Here is a 12,406-nt window from a genome sequence, read left to right as displayed (position 1 = left end):
GCTGTCCTCTACCCACGTAAATATTATGACTGTTTTTTTTCCTAGCCAAGAAGGAAAAAAAGAAAGATTACCAGAAGGATCAAGTCTTGGGAGAGGCTGAACTCAAAAATGCTTTTGAGTCAGTGATCCATTTTCCAAATTAAATTGTAGGCTCTTGGTTAATTGTAGGACAGAGACTTTGGGTTGGTTTTGAATGACACAGAGCTCCATGAGAGCCCCTGTTGGGTCCTCAGATGGTCAAGAGCCCTGTCTCTCGGTCCAGCTGTTTTTGAGTAGACGTGGCGCCTCGTGTTGGCTATAGAATAGTTACACACCACGGGGGCCACGGTACTGTGATCCCTCCCAAATCCCAGTAACTGGGTGCATGTCTTTTTAGGTGGATTTTTTTTTCTTTTATTTCTCTTCTTTTCTTGTTTTCTTTTTAGGGCTGCACTTGTGGCATATGGAAGTTTCTGGACTAGGGGTCAAATTGGAGCTGCAGCTACAGGCCTCCATCACAGCCACAGCAACTCCAGCTCCAAGCCACATCTGCGACCCATGCCACAGCTTGCAGCCACCCTGGATCCTTCACCCATGAGCAAAGCCAAGGATGGACCCTGCATCCTCATGGATACGAGTTTGGTTCTTAACCCGCTGAGCCACAAAGGAAACTCCTTTAGTGGGATTTTTTTAAGTTTCAAAGGATGTTCATTTTGTCTTCTGTCTTTTGGTATTGAAATGTCAATTCATTGAAATGCTCTGCTATTCATTGACAAGGGAAGAGAACGGCAGCATAGTGGAGAGCCTACCTGAGGAGGAGCCAGATTAAAAAAAAAAAAAAAAAGATCGTATGCAACAAAACTTATTCTCAAGATGAGATGAGAACTTTGGGAGGCAGTGGTATTATGTTTGGGGATCAGGGTATTTGGAAGACCTGGGGAGTGGAAGCATAGATCATAAAATTCCAGCTGAGCATCCTGGATCCTGGATGTGCTTTGCCTGTGGATCTTGGTAACTCCCCATAGGACATTTTGATGAGTCAAGTTGGTGGCATGATAATCTGTATGATAATAACCCGGAGAATGCATTTAACCTTGCTTCATAAGAGTGAATGCACAACGACAGATTTTTGTCCCCTGGTCCAAAACATAAATTTAACTCCTGGCTTTTGGCACAAAGGGTTGAGGAAATTAGTCATCGTCTGATCGGTTTAAATGTTTTTCTTTAAGGCAAAGCCATTAGGCCTGAATCACATATGCCAAAACCAACATGGATATACCTCCATTCATGTAACCCCTCTTTGTTAGCATTGGGATCAAACCGATACTGTTTCCCATAAATGTTACAGTGCCTGTTCCAGTTTTCCAATGATTTGTAGATTTTTCTGTTGTTTTTGTTGTAGCGGTGAAACCCATTTATATTCTGGTGCCAAAGGCTTGTAAAATGTATGAGTATTCACGAGAAATAGAGGAAATGACAGAAAAGCACACTACTAGAATTGATTCCTGGAGAGTCCCGGAAGCTTTTGTGGAGATAAAGATAATCTATGCAAAGAATTTAGGACAGGTTTGTCTTTCACGTGGTTCGCAGGAGATGGAGGAGGCTCCTAAGAGTGGTTGATGATCAGAGAGAAGCAGCTATGATGGGGTTTTGAGCCTGGGAATCCCAGCCTGAACTTCACATTGGCAAAGCAGAGGGCAGGGTTGACTCATATTTTCTTACTATTAAACTTCTTTCATGGCAATATATAATCTCACAAACACTCTAACAATTTTTTTATTTCATTGTTTTGTATAATATATGGTAAAGAAAATACTGTGGTAGACCTAAGTCATTCCAAGCAAATATATTACTAAAGATTATATTATAAAGTTCACTTTTGAAACTCTCGAGTTCCACAATTATAAAAATAAATTTCAAATTTCATTTAACAAATGACCTTAATTTAGTTATATTTTTAAAAAAATCAGGATTTGCCCATAGACAAAATTTTAAATGACATATCATTTTTGTTCTGACACGTGCCTTATAGTAAATATATTTTTGTTCTCGTTTATGTATTTAAACTGTAGATGAAAATGTAACAGGTATTACACTTTTAAAATAGACAATAATCACTAGTTAACATATTCACTCGTTTTTTTCTTTTTATGGCCACACGCCCTGTGGCATATGGAAGTTCCTGTGCCATGGACTGAATCCAACCTTCAGCTGTGACCAGAGCCACAGCTGCAGCAATGCCAGATCCTTGAACCACTGCGGCACTGAGGATTATACTCAAACCTCCCCAACAACCCAGGCCACTGCAGTCAGATTCTTAACCCACTGCACCACAGCCGGAACTCTGACATTTTCACGTTTTATGCTTAAAAAAACAACTGGTATTTTTTAATATTTTCTACAGTGTATTTATATTAATAAACTATAAATAACATTTCACAGGAGTTCTTTTTAAGCACAAAATTACATGTGTAAGGTTTAATCACTGTAGCTTTTAACCGTGATTTTTAAATTCTTAGAAATAAAGCTACATAAAACTTTGACTGGAAGGATGAAATTTATAAATCAGATGAAAATCAGTCTAGAGGGAAATTTGCATGGTGTATTTTTTCTTTTTTCATGGTCGCAGCGATTTTGCTTTTTAACCAATTATTCATGTAGTTAAAAAAATGATAATAGGAGTTCCCATGGTGGCTCAGTGTTTAATGAACCTGACTAGTATCCATGAGGATTTGGGTTTGATCCCGGACCTCATTCAGCGGGTTAAGGATCCGGAGTTGCTATGGCCTGTGGTGTAGGTCGCAGATGCAGCTCAGATCTGGCGTTGCTGTGGCTGTGGTGTAGGCTGGTGGCTGCAGCTCTGATTCAACCCCTAGCCTGGGCACCTCCATATGCTGTGGGTGTTCCTCTAAAAAAAACAAAATAATGATAATAATAATGATAATTATAATAATAAGCACACTATGCCTATGAAGAAAACCCATTTGAAATTCCTCTGTAATGAAAGCCACCAAGTTAGGCTGCCCACGTTGAATGGAGTCATAAAGCACTTAGCCATGAGGACTGATCTCCCTAGCTATCATGCTTGCCAATTTCATATGCACTCAGCAGCTTTCAAAGTGTTTTGTTTTGAAACAAATCGTATATTTAACTCACATTATTTTCTGTTGTGTTAACGGAAATGAAAGCAACATCCTTTGAGATGGGGCTTTGAAGGTCTGAATTTACTTTTAAATTCTGCACCTTAGTGTATGGACAAACTTGTCTGGCCTCCAGTTTCTTGTCTTTCAGTTGGGGAAAACCATAAATATTATAGGGATCAAATGAATTCATATATATAAGATCCTTAGACTAGGGCCTGGCACGTGGTAAATGCTCACTAGATTATCGACCATTATTACTTTTGCTGTTATTTTGGTCATTAAATACCAGGCAAAGAACCTGGTATGAGAGTAAGCGCTCAGAAAATGATTAGTATAATTAATCCAGCTTTGCCCAGACTCCAAGCCCTAGAGCGGGCACTTACTCTTTCAGGAAGGCAAAGCAATTTTTCCTGTGGGGATGGGCATGGAGAAAATAACCAGCAGCTCGTCAGGCCTTCTAAGTTCTTTGTGTCTCCGCCACGGCAGAGACAGGACAGAGAAGGTGGGATATGGAAAAGATTGTGTGTGACATGTCTCCTTGGCACCACAAAAAGAACCTTGAAACCAGGAGTTGGAAGACTGAGTTTTATGGCATTTATGGTCCTAAGCCACTTAAGCACCATGTCCTATTTCCTTAATTATGATTTTAAAAGAATTTTTTTTAAAAAAAGATCTTTAAAGTGAATCCAAGGAATTTGGAAAGCCTCTTCTAAGCTCCCTCGGAGTCTCCTTTGCTATTGAAAGAAGGCGTGAATGTCAGTTAAAAGTCAAGACTGAGAGGTGGGACTCGGACCGTCTGGGGACACCCCGGCTGTCCCAGTGCTGCTTCAAGCACTTGCTTGCATTTGTGGGAGCTTTGCACACAACCTGGACACATGGACAAAGCTTCTGGGATTCTGGAAGCCCACCCCTTGGCCCACAGCCATGAAGACTGCTTAGAACCTTACAGCTTCTAACCCTCTGCTTATATCTTTAGACCACTGCCAAGAAGGATGTCCTTTTGTATGGTAATAAGCTGTATCTTTTTATGTCGATTTTTATTTGTTTGACTGTGTTCTGGAAAATCACATTAAATAAAAAGAAATGTTTTAAAGATAAGTATACTCACCTCCCTACCTGTCCAATAGATCAATTGAGATATGTACATCTAATTATAAACATTACCAATTCTCTGTTTGTTAGAGAAAGTTGACTGATAAGGTGAGACTTTTTAGTCTCTTTTATGCACATATAAGTGATTTTCAATTATTAAAAAATCAGTGCCTGTCATAACTTTTTAAAAAAAGATAACAACACCTCAAACAAGTTTAATTCATTCTGGAGAAATCTGAATAGGTCATCCCTATTAAGCATTTTAGAAGCAAATTATCTACTGATGGCTGTTTTTTAAAAAAATGTCATATATGTGTGTTTTGTTTTGTTTTGATTGCAGATACACAAAAGCAAGAATCCACTCTAGGTGGAGGGACAACCAGGCATTGCTTCTATGGACTTCAGCCTGATTCACAATATAAAATCAGTGTTTACACAAAGCTTCAGGAGATGGAGGGACCCAGTGTGAGCATAATGGAAAAAACAAGTAAGTCAATCGTATTCTTTCCTGATCCCTGTCTCCGTGAACGAACAATATTTTAGGCATCTTGTTTTGCTTGAAAAATCTTTTCCTATTTAGAATAGTATTAGCCTTTGCTATCTAGGAATATCTGTAAGTTGTGCTTGTCTCATCGAGTCCCAGAATTCATTGGATGTGGCCCACTGATGTCATCTTTATGGCTTTTTGCCATCCTCCCTATGTTGTCGCAAGGGACCAGAAGGCCTTATGACGGCAAAGTGCTTGAAACAATGGCCTATATTGTGATCTATTTCCATTAGGAACATTTGTGGTATGTGGAGTGTGAAATGAAGTGTAAGGACTGGGTCCCAACCTTAAAACAATGGCATATTCCTACAGCCATGAGGTGGGAAGAGAGCCAAGATGTTCCAACTGGCTGACCCTAGACTTGCCTACTTAAGAGACTTTGGTGCTTTTTCCAAGCTGGCTGAAAAGCTGATGCACTGAAGGGAAAGGCAAAGGATAAAATGAAAACAAAGCACTTTTTACATCTTCTAAAGAGCAAGGATGCTGTCAACTTCTTGGTATGGATTTGAATCAAGGATTTCTGACCCAGAGGCCACAAACATTAAAATGACTTGAATTGTAGTGAATTCTGGGGGGCATTTGTGTGTCCCCGATCCAGTATCTTGAACTTAAACTTGAAAACCCTGAAGATTAATGTCTGAAAAGGTGGTGGGCGATGGCCTTTCCAGGTAGCCCCTCTACCATGTTCTGATGTTTAGAAAGTTCTACTACCCATGTCTTTCAGTTGCCCTGCATCAATATATGACCTTCAGACAAAGAAGGTGAAGACATAGTTAACTGAATCATCTACTTTTTTTTTTCTAACACAAAGATTTTACTTCATAACACTCACATAGTCAATATTTTACATTACACATGTGCTTTTGAGGTGTAACTTACATTCCATAAAATTGATCCATTTTAAGTGTACAACTCAGTGTTTTTCTTTTTGTTTGTCTTTTGTCTTTTTAGGGCCATACCCACGGCATATGGAGGTTCCCAGGCTAGGGATCTAATCGGAGCTGTAGCTGCCAGCCTGCACCACAGCCACAGCAATGCAGGATCACGGCTCACAGCAACACCGGATGCTTAACCCACTGAGCAAGGCTCAGGGACTGAATCCTCAACCTCATGGTTCCTAGTCAGATTTGTTTCTGCTGCGCCATGACAGGAACTCCTACAATTCAGTGATTTTTTTTTTCAGTACATTTAAAGTGTTGTGCAGTGATCACCGCAATCCCATGTTACAGCATTCGCATCAATCCAAAGAGATCTTTCATGCTCGTTCAACAGAGAGACCTCTTTCCCACAGTCTGTCCGGGCAGTCTACTTTCTTGTCTTCTACATTTGTCTTTTCTAGACATTCCATATCAATGGGAATATGTAAGATGTAGCTTTTTGCATCTGGCATATTTCACTTAGCATATTTTTGAGCTTTATCCATGTTGAAGAATATATCGGTAGTTAGTTTTTTATTGCTCATTAGAATTTGTTTTATGGATAGAGGATTATGTAATTTCAAAATTAGTACGAACCTGGTAGTACATAAGATTTAGAGTCTGGAGTTCCCTGGCCTAACAGTTTAAGGATCTGGTGTTGACACTGCTGTGGCAGGAGATCAATCCCTGGCGTGGGGAAAAAAAAAAAAAAGATTTCAAGTTCAACAGGTCTGATTGGGGTTCTGTTTAGTGCTGTGGGCTTGAGCAAGTCAGTGTCTCTGAGCTACTTTTTGCTTATCAATAAAATTAAATACCTAAAAAGTTACACTAAATTGTCAATAAGGGCTTATCTGAGAAACTAGAAAATTAATAAAATTAAATACCTACTCTCTTACCTCCTTTGGTGGCAGTAAAGATCCAATGAAAAGAGCCTGCTGAGGAACTTTTCAGCCTGTCTCCTATGGAACAAGTACTTTTGTTATCACCGTGACCTTCTTCTGGAAAGTCACAAACCGATGGCCATGGTGTTAGTTCTTACAATCAATGGTGTTTTCTCTGGGTCTTTTTTTTGGGGGGGGGAGTTTTAAAGTATTCTGGAAAATTCATGGAGTTCCCATTGTGGCTCAGTGGATTAAGAACCCAACCAGTAGCCAGGAGGATGTGGGTTCTATCCCTGGCTTTGCTCAGTAGGCTAAGAATCTGGCGTTGCCACAAGCTATGGTGTAGGTTGCAGATGTGGCTCAGATCTGGCATTGCTATGGCTATGGCATAGGCTGACAATTCCAGCTCCAATTGGACCCCTAGCTTGGGAACTTCCATATGCCATGGGTGTGGCCCTGAAAAGCAAAAAAAAAATCAAAAGATCTGACGATACAGGGCACACATATCCTCATGGTGCTAGTCTACGGAAACCCAGTAACTGCTGTCTCTTTTAGACGTATATGTGCTCTCAAGTTTGTTATTCCTTAAATGTTTAGACTAAGTCCTGTCTCACATTCATTACTCTCCTGACCTCTAAAAATATTTGAGTTTGGGGCCCCTGGTCTGCTTTGACTTCCCCTAACCTCAACCTCACAACTGTTAACTACCCATCAAGGGTGAGTTTGGAAAGCTCTGATGTAAATGTTTTCCTTCTGTTGGGGACATCTGTCATCCTAGAGTTTCTACACACTGGCTTTAGTTCAGCCTTCGGAAGCAGTGCAGATCAAGACTATTCCCTCTTCCATGTGACAGCTTCTCACATACTGGAAGACAGGGACCATCTGTATGCCACATAGAGAACATAAACACGTGTCACCCATGCATGGTGGTTATTCTTATCCAAGAGATTCTTAGGCCAGATGTTCTGACCAAACATGTTGATCTGGCTGCCACAGCCGTTCACTCACTTGGTTCTTAATTTATTGACTGAACTGAAGATATGCCTCAGTTTTTTACATTAAAGAAAAAGCAAAATCGGAGTTCCTGTTGTGGTTCAGCAGGTTAAGAACCAACTAGTATCCTTGAGGAAGCATGTTCAATCCCGGCTTTGCTCAGTGGGTTAAGGATCCAGCGTTGCCACAAGCTGCAGTGTAGATCACAATGTGGCTCAGATCCCGCATTGCCGTGGCTGTGGTGTAGGCCAGAAGCTGCAGCTCCAATTCGACCCCTAGCCTGGGAATGTCCATATGCTGCAGGTGGGGCCCTAAAAAGAAAAAAAGAAAAGATAAAAGAAAATGCATAATTTAAAGATGACCCACTATTTCCACAGACTTTAAGAAAAATAAATCTGGCTTTAGAAGCATGTTCAGAGTGCTTTCAAAAAAAGTTTTGCAGTCCTAGTTTTAATATTAAAATTTCTCAAAGTTTTTACTTTTGAAAAATTTTAGTTTCAAAAATTACTTGTAAAAGATAAAAGTGAAAATGTTAACTAGTGATTTTTGTCTATTTTAAAAGTGTTAACACCTGTTAAATTTATGTCTGTAGTGTAAATACATATGTGAACAAAAATATATTTGCTATAAGGCACATGTTGGAACAAAAATGATATGTCATTTAAAATTTATAATAATGCAGCCATGGGTAGAAAGTGCATTGTCGTGTTCCCTCTTCCCTCATTTTTCCTTCCCAGAAATACTCATTTGTAGCAGCTTGGTCTCCTTCAAGAAATTATACCTGGTTTTCTTTTATATATATATATAATATAATGGAATTTATTTCACATGCTGATTAATCTCAAAATTTTTCCATATCAGTAATATACAGTTACCTCATTCCTTTAAATGTTGAATTACTTTACTCAAATAATGTTCTTTTATTGGCTCTTAGAATTGGAAGAGACCTTAAAATTCATCTCTTCCAATCTTCCTGCCAGTGAAAGACTTCCCTTTACCACATTCCCAGCAAACATTCTGTCTGAGCTCAAATCCTTCCAGCTATTTGGTGCCTACTGTCTCCCTCTGTGTGAATGGCTATGATTAGTTGAGGGTTTTCTCTCATATTAAACTGAGATAATAAAAAGACTTTTCTCAATTTTTCATACATCTTTAGCACCAAATAGAATGAAAAAAAATATGTGAAAAAATAACATTCAGATGTTTACCCAATGATGCCATCACTTCCTGGTGCCTTGCCACCCAAATTGGCATGGAAGTCACTGCTCTAATGTAACTCTACCCATGACCCTTGACCCAACCACACCTCCACATATTACACAGACTTCTCAGCCCTTGTCATGTAGGTTGAACAGATCTGGACATCTGTAGCTTCTCACTGTCCTTCCATTTGGTTCTCAGAACTGAAAGTTTTCCAGACCCAGCCTGAACAGAATAGAGAGTGAATCAGATTCCTGAGGACCAGTCCTAGGGATGCAGGGTGAAAAGGGGGAAAGTCCTATTGAACATGGACTGATGGTCAGTCCTTAGGCAGGATGGAAATATAGTTTAATATATGTGTGAAAGCAGCCAAAGACTAATCTGAAAAAGGCTGGCAGCGTTCCTACCTTAAATCAGCGTTAGAAGCACCTTGCAGTTGACGCTTAAATTACATAGACTCCCGCTGGGTAAACGGAATTGTGGCAAAATGGCATTTCAAGCCTTCAGGCGGAGGTTGAGGGGATGGTAGGAACTGATTTTCGCAGGCGTGGTTGATTTACAGTGGGTACTAAGTTCACTAAATTCTTGCAGAGACAATTGTCAAAATCATTGATTCCCCTGAAGAATTGTGACTCCTTAACCCCTTTCTCTTTGCCACAGATGAGATGGCTAATGGATGTTATTTCTCCCTCCCCTTTATAGAATCACTTCCTACTCCACCACCTACCTTTCCTCCAACGATTCCACCAGCGAAAGAAGGTAAAAGAATAATATAATCATGATGTGATTTCAGGTTTTGTATTTCTGTTGGTTTTTTTTGTCCACTTAAAAACCAAGGTATTAATAAAAGATATTTTCTCCTTAATACACATGCTTATTAAACCCTTGTGAGGTATAAACTTATAATGAGTGAGAAATAAGAGATAGAGATCTAATGTGTACTATAATGAATCTAGGTAACAATATTGTGCTATAATTATATAATGGGATAGAGGTGCTAAGTATCACTACATCATATTTAGTGAGTGATGCAGTGATATCTAACACCATATCTAGGGGCTAAATATTCAACCATTTACAGTATATCAGTGCATCAAAGTAATATGCTATATGTTTAAAATCTATGCAGTGTTATATGTCAAATATATTCAGTGAAAATCTATCTCATAGATCCTGTATACTCAGCGTAGATTTTCTGAGGATTTCTTCACGTTCATTTCGTTAAAAATAGCAGAGTAGGACATGTTTACCAAGGAACCATAAGTTACGTGGTTTGTGAGTGAGGATGTAGTTTATAGTTCAGTGGATGAGAGTAACAGTTTTCCAGCTTACCTGTGAAAATACCTCTTCCAGTTTATTTTTCTACTTCATCGTAAGAGTTTCTCATCACCTCTCACCTGAGCCATTAAGGAATTTTCTAAAAAAAACTTCCAAACACAGTAGCGATTATTAATGTTTTTATTCTGTTAAGGAACATTTATTAACCCTAGTCTTCATCCCCAAAACTGTTATGCTTGGAATACAATAACAATCTATGGTTGCTGCTCTCTGCTTAATTTCAGGCTTGCAAGAGAAATAAATGCTTGCCTAGATAATTACCAGCAAAGGATGTGAGTTAGAAAATGGGACTTATACTATGGTAGCCCCAAAATGAGAATAATTAATGCTGCTGCAGGTTAATTACCTGTAAAGAAGGAGGAGAAATTTGATTTACATTTTGAAGAATGAATTTCACAGATAAATAATGGACAGATGAACACCCAAGGTCATGGCATGATATAAGTGCATAATGAATTTGAGGAACCACAAGTGAAAAGGTGCAAGTTGAGTTATGAAGTGGTTTGTGTGCCTGAAGAAGGAGGCTTTATCCTATAGGACATGGTGAACCATGAAGAGTTTTATGAAGGGAGGGTAACCTGCAGAAATCCGTGTTTGAGAAAGATAACCTTGATGAAATGGGGAGGAGGGATTGGGGCAAGAAAGGATAAAGGTAGAGCACATAGTTGGAAGGTGGTTTGAGAAGACTTCCATGCATTTTAAAGTACCAGTTATATCGGAGTTTCCATTATGGCTCAGAGGAAACAAATCTGACTAGCATCCATGAGGATGTGGGTTCGATCCCTGGCCTTGCTCAGTGGGTTAAGGATCTGACATTGCCGTGAGCTAGTGTGTAGGTCACAGACATGGCTCAGATCCCACGTTGCTGGTAGCTGTGGTGTAGGCCAGCAGCTGCAGCTCTTGATTTGACTCCTAGCCTGGGAACCTCCATATGCTGCGGGAGCGGCCCTAAAAAAAAAAAAAAAAAAAAAAAAAGCCAAAAAAAAGGTACCAGTTATATATCAGATATAATGAAAAATAAGTTATTCCCACCTTACAGCAGGGTTTGGTCCATACCAAAAGATCCTTGATATTTTGGGGATCATTTGGCCCCGACTAAAATGTCCATAAGACATCTAGTCCTTGTCGAAAGAGTCTTGATATTTGGTCCAGCCTAAAATCAAATATGCTCATAGACATTTGGATAGGACCAAATTTCAAGAATTTTTTGGTATGAACCAAATGTCTCATGGACATTGTGGCCAGGACCAGAGGTCCTAGAACGGACAGAAGCTTAGTCAGAAGGATCAGATGCTGGAGAGGGTAGGGGTCAAGGAAACAAAGAGGTAATGAGAAATTCATGACGATTTTCACTCTTGGAACTAAAACAGAATCCTACTTGATGAGTTTACTAGACATTTCTGACACAAACTTTATAGAACTCACTGAGGTCAGAGTATTTTTATTTATAGTGGAGCATGAGTATCATTCAGTCTGCATTCATGAACGTCCTGGGAGACGTGCCATGTGGATGGGTCTATGAGAGTGAGGATTGACAATGTGGAAGCATTGGTCTTGTCGTTTTCATCACAATGGTTTTAGGCAGTGGGGCTTTTGCAACTTGAATGCCTTATTCATTTTAGGTTTTATTTGTCCTGAGTGTATTTAATGAAAAAGCCTACAAATTTTTATTATTAAAGTGATACTGAATATTTAGCAAACAAACATGAAGAAATAGGAAAGAGTACAGAGAAGAAAATTAAAAACACAATTTCATATGCCAGAAGTAATTCCTTCATGCATTTTGATTTCTTTTCTTTTTTTTTTCTTTGTTGTATTAAGTGAATTTTTCATTTGGGGTAGAGTTTCAAGTAGATTTTCCTTCCTCTCATTTTGAAGATAAAACCTAGCCTAGATTTTAACTGTCCTTGGAAACAGCAAAGTTTTATATATATAAGCTCGTAATGACAGATCTTGTGATCCCTGCAAAATGTTATAAGTCATGGGACTCTTGAGGACAACCTTACCAGTTCCTTATTGTCCCTGGAGTACCAACTCACTTGGAGATGGTTTATTTTACATTGCAAATAGCTTTAAGGGAAGAAAGTTGCACTTAATAAACTAAAAATCAAGTCAGTTTTTTTCCTAAAGAAAGAAGAAAGGTGCATTACCACACAGACTATTTGTGTGCAAATGACCTACAAAAAAAATTCAGATTATTAAGGACTAAATTGTTTGTTTCGTCGTAAAACAGAGTCCGCTACTGTGATCTACCCTAAAAAGAGGGAAGTGGGGCATAGATAACCGGAAATGGCACGTAATACAGGACTGTTAAAA

At 39.1% G+C, this 12,406-nt stretch overlaps 1 protein-coding gene across 4 annotated transcripts in view; it reads left to right on the top strand.

Moving 5' to 3' along the window:
- Positions 1 to 12,406, top strand: part of COL14A1 (collagen type XIV alpha 1 chain) — a 234,915-nt gene that overhangs the window by 113,264 nt on the left and 109,245 nt on the right. For all 4 annotated transcript variants that reach the window (XM_013996512.2, XM_005662880.3, XM_021090550.1 and 1 more), the window contains exons 24-25: positions 4,555 to 4,701; positions 9,455 to 9,511. In XM_013996512.2, coding sequence (XP_013851966.1) covers positions 4,555 to 4,701; positions 9,455 to 9,511 — 204 coding nt within the window. The remainder of the gene's footprint in view (positions 1 to 4,554; positions 4,702 to 9,454; positions 9,512 to 12,406) is intronic.

This window comes from Sus scrofa, chromosome 4 (assembly GCF_000003025.6).
Source record: "Sus scrofa isolate TJ Tabasco breed Duroc chromosome 4, Sscrofa11.1, whole genome shotgun sequence".
In the NCBI taxonomy this organism is placed as follows: Eukaryota; Metazoa; Chordata; class Mammalia; order Artiodactyla; family Suidae; genus Sus; species Sus scrofa.
This window is presented reverse-complemented; position numbering and strand designations above follow the sequence as displayed.